The sequence below is a fragment of the Populus trichocarpa genome, chromosome 7 (genome assembly GCF_000002775.5).
Source record: "Populus trichocarpa isolate Nisqually-1 chromosome 7, P.trichocarpa_v4.1, whole genome shotgun sequence".
Taxonomy (NCBI): Eukaryota; Viridiplantae; Streptophyta; class Magnoliopsida; order Malpighiales; family Salicaceae; genus Populus; species Populus trichocarpa.
Genome location: NC_037291.2, coordinates 7,084,360 through 7,091,412, shown reverse-complemented (window position 1 = coordinate 7,091,412; position 7,053 = coordinate 7,084,360). Strand labels below are relative to the sequence as shown.

The window sequence follows — 7,053 nt, the reverse complement described above, 5'->3', positions numbered from 1 at the left end:
TAAGCGTTAGCAAGAGACATTGAATCGAACTTCTTTTTCCTTGGCGGAGAAAGCTTCTTCTCGCCCCAGAGTCCCGAGAAGAAGCTTTTCCCGCATTCCTGTTGATGCAGAGATCAGACGAGAAGGCCCATCTCTTTACTAGAATCCGATGTGATAGAAGGAGCTGCTCTAGCTTAAGCTTAAGTCGATTCTTACTTAATAGAATAGCCGAACGAATTAGCCATAGAGCTCATCCCCGGTTAACTAGTTGATGATTTCTTGATGGTTGACTGCTATATCTTAATTAGAGAATCGACTGGTCACTCATGCTTGAAAGAAAAAGAATAAGCGATGCCATTGAATCTGTTAGGGGAAGGCTAGAAGAGAGTAGCTCATGACCTCGGGGGAGAAGGAAAGGAGCTCTTGTCTCTTCTTTCATAAGCTCCTCTTCCTCTCCGCGACTCGTAACGAATGCTTTAATGTGAATGGTATCGTTATCGTATATAAAGTAGTTGATCCCGGCGAAAGGGAAATTATGTTCAAAAACAGGGATCCTTAGTCTTGAATATGACTGCATGGGTTTACTTTCTTTCTAAGAGTTAGCGGGCGAAGGGTAAATGATTGAATTTAGGAATCCAACATCCTCAGTGGAAGAAGCCAAGTCAGTAGCGAAGAGGGGATTGATTTGAACAAATAAAGTAGTGCTTTCTAGTTACCGCACCGTGGGAGCAGATAGATTCAGTGGTGATCTGACTTTCTTTCTTCTTTTCTTACCAGAGTGAGTCGCGGATGTATAGAAAGGCTATTCCCTTTTTCTTTTAGTGATAGCACAGGTGAGACCTAAGATAATAGACTAGCTTCACTAAGTCTATTCTATTCCCAGTCGCAAGAAAAAAGCATTCCTTCTTCATTTGACCTCCGACTGGAACCTTCGACTAGTTTGGGGGAGTTCAGTGAGCCAATCAATCATAATCAAAAATCTAAGTATGCCCTAACTCTTTCTCCAGAACCCTTCTTAGGACTAGGACCATGGGTAGCTTTTGTTAAGATCTTCCCCGCTGCTTGACTTTGCACAATAATAAGCTTTTGACATGTTCACAAATCCGATGCCTCGAAAAGTGAGTGAAGGAACCCGAGGGGTCAATAGGAATTGTCTCTACTCTATCACCTTAAGGTTAAGAAGCATGAGACTGAAGAAGTTAGGCATCCGTAGCAAAGGAAGCAGTCCCATGCCGTCAGGGCCTTTTCTTCTCACTTTATCGATGGAAAGAATAGGCTTGGGCTTCTCCAAGCTCCCTCCTAGAACGGCAATTGGGCTGCAGTTCTGCCTTTCCTTAGAAGAAATATCGTAGCGTAAGTTATGAAGTAGAAGTCAGACATACTAGGATTCTTAAATCCGTTGATTGAATGTCTATCACACTTTAACATCCTAGGAAGTTTGAACTCTTGTTTCATACCATCTCTAATAAGTGCATTTCCCCTGAATCAAGAAATCCCAACATCTCTCGAGAAGAGGAATAAGACTTGATTTTTCATAACGTGGGCAATCCCTCAATAAAGCTCAGACTCCTAAAGACCGTCACAAAACTGACAACTGGGAGAGTCTGCCAATTGTCGCTTGAATCTGTTGCCGTTAGTCAATAACCTGCCATGCACGACTAACCAAAGGAATGATCTGATCCGTTGAGGGCCATCCCATTTACAGACTAAGCGACAAAGCCTGTCCTCTGGAGTAAAAAAACTCTTCGCACACTAGACTTAACGGAGAAAGCAAAGCACCATTGGATGTGTGTTTCCAGGCCACTCAGTCTTGAACAGCCCCACATTTGGGCGGGACCGTGGCTGCTATCTTCATGACAACAGAAGCAGGCAGAAGATGAGCGAAATCCTCCCATTTCCATTGCCTATCACCCAAGAGACACCCTCCAACACCTTAGGCCAGACTTTTCACCTTCCACAGGGGAGAGTCCTGGCTTCTAGCTTTGATGGAAGGGACAAGGTCATATGTTCTCACATACTTTCCCCGCAACACCACGACCCAAAAACTCTCTGGCTCATGAATTACACCCCACCCCAATTTCATGAGAAGGGCTTCATTGGTGATTGATATCTTGCGAATTCCAAACAGGTTCCAAGGCCCTCGAAATTAGTTGATATCGTACCCGTTTTGAACGGATAGGGTTTAGCTGCGATTTTCTCTATTGTTGCTTGCTATTCGAAGAATAGATCTGTGCTCAGCTGGATTCGTTGGACCACTTTCTTATTCATCTGATGGGAGGTTTGTCAGTCTGGTTCGAATCAAGGAACGGAATCCGGTTCTACAGGGCCAAGAAAGAAAAGCCTTTCCAGCTAGACGACGGCATTCCAAGAAGGAACTTCCCCTTCCTATGGTACGGTCCCCTATTGATGAATCACTCGAAAGTGAAAGAAAGGAAGAAGAATTTAAAATTCTCTACTTGGTGCAGTACGCCATCGAATGTTGCGGGACGGAGCCAGATTTTACACGTCTTCGAAAAAACGTCGGGTAAGTCATTGGGGCCTGCGCCAACTACGTGGGACCGACATCCGGCCGTACAAGCTTGGAGGTCCTGGGCTGAAATGAAAAAATGCACCTTATCTTGCGTTCTTTTCACGATTTCGGGAAGACCAAGGCCGTAGGCTCGCACGCTGGCAGCAAGGAGAGAGGACTGCGTCTTATATCTTATATAAAGAAATAGAAGAATGAGGCCGGAAGCAGGATTCGCAGGAGATATAATTGCATTGGGGAGAGGCCTATCTGCAGTTGTCGACTCTGAACGAATGGTTGGTTTTTTGCGAAGAAGAGGTGGTAACTATTATAAAGAATCAGATCTCGTTACAGTTAGGAAAGCAGGAAAGCCAGTCAAGTGGACGCTTCCTCTCCAAGCAAGAGACGGCACGGCTTTTTGGCTGAGGGTTGGTGGGTGGTGTGGCTTGCTGCTCTCGGAAAGACTTAATAAGCCATAAGAAGAATTACAAAGCCAATACGCAGCTACTCTGATTCCGTTATTCGGATTACGACGATTGCGATTTCTGCTCCTGCTGGCTAGTCAAGCTAAAAAGAAGAGGTGCTATTGCCGGAAGAGATACGCTTGCTCTCTAAGACAGACAAGATAATATAGAAAAGGAAGCAGAAGGAAGTTGCGCGGTTCAGTCTAACTAAAGTTCCTGCGCCAGAAGCTACAGCTACCTTTCAAAAAAAAGCTGCTACATCCGCTCTTTACATTCGTACAGTTGTACTTTAAGCTTATAAACAGAAAGCTGCTTCTGTATCGGTTGGGGAGATGATTGTGCCGATTCTTCAGTTTCGATTCTTTTCAAGAGACGAGACGACATCTCATAGTTTACTGCTTTTCGAAAAGCCAATGGAGTCGCTTCTAGGTCAGAAAGTAGGGCAATGGTCTCTGCCTTTGTCCAGGGAGGTTGTGGCTTTCCCCCATTGCCCTGACTCAAAAGCTTCTTTCTTTCGAGGATCGATTGGAGATGGCTAAAGGTCGAAAAAAAAAATTGAGGGACCTAGAGCAAAGCTAAGAAAGAAGAGAGAGAAATTACAGGAAATAAGCCAAGGATGAACATGACGAGGTCCTTATTTAAACCAGAAAGTTAGGGAACAAGAAGAACAACAACACGGGTAAGGGAAAAGGCCTTACTAATATATACATACGGGGTTTTCCTTATTATAACTAAGTCTTGTAAAGTGGTATTTGGTTGCTTGCCCCTTTATTAAAATTAAAAAGGTTAAGTAAAGTGAAGCTTTCGAGCCCCTTGCTCCCATGGCTTTCTTGGTCGGACCAACCCAACCATCTGCAACATCTGATGTCTCCAGTGAAAGTTCTTCCTCCATTCCGGCTAGGGTGGGGAGGGGATTCCCGCTGCTACAGTTGGAGTTGACGGTCCTAGTTCTGTTACAGTAAGAGCTGTTGCTGGAAGAACCAGTGCTAGTGACTAGACTGTTGGAGGAGGCTGTTAGAAATGTTCACGTAGAAGCTCCTCTTTCATCTGCTGGTATAGATGAAGCTCTTGGGATCTTATCCGCTTCGGAGGTTGAAGGAGGTTAATCTATAAGGGAATCAGCTGGTATTGAATCTTCCTCTATCCCTTTCTTTTCATTTCCTGGACATCTGATATTCTTTTTTAAACAAGGATCTGACGTGATTCAATATCAATTATCAATAGAAACTTCACTTCTTTCTACCTGGCCACTTTAAAATGAAAATCAAACTTTTTTTAGCTTTCATCTAGGCCTTTCAGGAAGGAAGTCAGGCACTCATCTCAGGGACATGCCCTGAACTTTAGCTTGAGCCCTTCCAGTAGTCTTTGCTTTGTGAATGGAATGAATTTGTAGTGTTGAAAGGTGGAGCAGATCTTGGTCTTATGGACTGGCTTTCTAACCATCCTGAATATTGACCCCCACGATTCTTTCTCTCTCAAACTTGACCTTCTTTCCAAGGCTAACATGACGGTATGCAAGCCCTGCTCTACCCCAATTTCAGCTGGTTTTCAACTGGATGGGGATCTTCGATCCTACAGGATGGTGGTCTCCAATACTTGACACTCACCCGACCCTACATTTGATGTGAATTAGGTCTTTCAACATATTCATCTCCCACGAAGAACGACTCATCGCTGTCAAGCGGATTCTTCGCTTTCTCAAAGGCACACTCATGGGTTAACCATCCCTCCCATTTCCTTTTCTGATGCTAATTGGGCTGGAAACCCAGATGATCGTCGCTTCACAACTGGATCCTGGGCTCCTATCATAGTGCACGAAGAATTCTCACGCTCTAGTACCGAAGCTGAATACCGGGACCTCGCTAGCACAGCTACTGAACTGATATGGCTCCATTACGGATTTCGTGATCTTGATATTCACATCAAGGATCCCCAACTACTTAACTGTTACAATATGAGTGCCACTTACCTTGCTGCTAACCCAGTGTTCCATGCTCGTACCAGGGATAGATTTCCACTTTGCTTTGCGACGTGGGGTCAAGGCCTTAACAATCGATCTCAAACCACATCTACTCATAGTATTGGTTCCTCATTTGAGTCTGTGAAATCAGACTCTTTTGAACATCGAAAACAAACAAGAGAAAGGAGCTACATGCAACTACAAAAGGAAAGAAGAGAGCTCACATCTAATTCTTATCTAGCCTAGCTTGTTCTAACCTTCAGGCAAAGACCTTGAGAGATCTCATTAGTTCTTTTCTGTCCTAGATTGCTCTAACCTTGAAGAGGAAGAACTTACAGTGAGGTAAGGAAGTTCAAGGTAAGTCCTCACACTAGGATCTACTCAGCTCTTAGCCTAGCAAGAGGAAAGCAACAAGAACTGATCGATAGAATCTATTCTTATATGGCCTAGCTTGCTCTAACCTTCCAGTCAACAAGGATAAAGTAGCAGATATTACATTCCAGAAACTAACCTTCCTAAAAGGAAAGATATTTGAATGTGTTAAGCATATAACAACTAGACTTTATAAAGAAAAAGGCAGCTGCAGGCTGCTCCTAGCGCGTCATCGGACTGCCAGTGAATAGCACCCTTTACACGATAACAAGAAAGATGAATTAATCGTTCCTGCATGAACGTGTTGCATCAAAACTTCCCTCTTAAAAGGACTATCTTCCTCCCTTACTCAAGTAGTAATAACAGGGCCTTAACACAAAAAAAAGAATGAAAGGTGCAGATAATAAGGCCATTCATCTTAACATCAAGCGTGTTGCCTCTACTGATCAAGTGGCAGATATAAATGGCTCTGCTGCAATGAGAGCAAGGGCAGCACCAGGAAAGGGGATTCACTCACCTGCTTGTGATAGTTGGAAGGAACGCTAGCTATATGCTTAACACATGCAAATCGAAGTTCCAATCGAAGGCACTTTGCTGTGACCGAGGAAGGCTAGTCAGAAGGACCAACGACTACTTACTTTTACAAAACCAGTGAGGACTGAGGGCGAACCCCGACTCTACGGTTGAAAGAGTAGGTGGTGCTGCGTCTTTATGCTTCTTTCTTTTGCTGCTGATCTCACATCGAGAACAGCTCCTTCTTGTTCAGGCAGATGATCCTCCGATTCCGAGAAATCGGTAAAGCGGGAGGCCCCTCGACTCACCTCTCTATCTATAAAAACCCCTCCCCAGAGGAGAGCTGAAGCTCCAGGATGAGTATGTCCTGGATTCCCGGATTCATTCTCGTCCTGATCTACCATAGAATTTTCGGAATCTACAAAAACATTCTAGGAGAGGGCTCGTAATGATCTTTGAGAAGATCAAAAGGTGCTGAAGTGGCAGGATAGGGATGGGATCTTTAGGTTTTTGTGAAAGGGATGCTCTTATCATGTTATTGCTGAAAAGAAAAACCGAATTCCTCTATTTGATGTCGATTCATCCACACTTCCATTCCTTGTAGAGGAAGGCTAACTGCTTGCTGGCTGGGAGCTGTATGAGCGGTAACGTCCACGTACGGTTCCGTGAGAAGGGCGGTGGACAGAAATGGCCTTGTTGTACCTCACTCTCGTCTTCAATGGGGTCTGCTCTTTTTTTTTTGGGAGAGTATGCCAATATGATCTTAATGAGGTGCGGGGCTTTGCATCTGACATTCGTTGGGCTTCCCTCTTCGGGAGCCTGCGTCCCGGCGTTTTTGTGCAATAAACCCCTCAGGCTGAAGACTAGTGGTAGGTGGTCCCGCGGAGCTTTCGGAGAAGGGTAGCCTAGTGTGTAAGCACAGCAATGAACCGCGGCGAACCCTCAGACGACCTATCTAAGATTAGGGGGGAGATCCTCAGTAGTGGTGACCCTTTCACTTTCCACGGACTGACACATGTACCGAATGCTCATACGGGAAAGTTCTGGCTCTGAGAAATCCTTTCTTTCTCGTCCACTCAGGGGGGGGGCGGACACACCTGCGCGGATTACAGGTGACGGTTACAAGAATGGCGGGGAAGTGAACAGTACCCGACGACATTCAGGGATGAATGTAGACCCATCGGGCAGGGATAATCATTCCGGTCCTGGGAGATTCTCAAGAACCAAAAAGACTGAGCTGAGGGAAGCCCTATGAGTCA

The 7,053-nt window shown here is 44.9% G+C and overlaps 2 protein-coding genes across 2 annotated transcripts in view; one reads left to right on the top strand and one right to left on the bottom strand.

The window, feature by feature from the left end:
- Nucleotides 1–865: 865 nt before the first annotated feature.
- LOC127905545 (uncharacterized) lies at nt 866–6,953 on the bottom strand. Its single transcript, XM_052454459.1, is given in 6 exon segments — nt 866–6,205; nt 6,336–6,367; nt 6,369–6,411; nt 6,413–6,626; nt 6,629–6,749; nt 6,816–6,953. Coding segments are annotated over 6 exon segments (795 nt in total). The 3' UTR covers nt 866–5,958.
- LOC127905542 (uncharacterized) overlaps nt 5,945–7,053 on the top strand; it is a 9,520-nt gene continuing 8,411 nt past the window's right edge. The window contains exon 1 of the mRNA XM_052454456.1: nt 5,945–7,053. This exon is cut by the window's right edge and continues 8,411 nt beyond it. The gene's annotated coding sequence lies outside the window, so the exon portion shown is untranslated.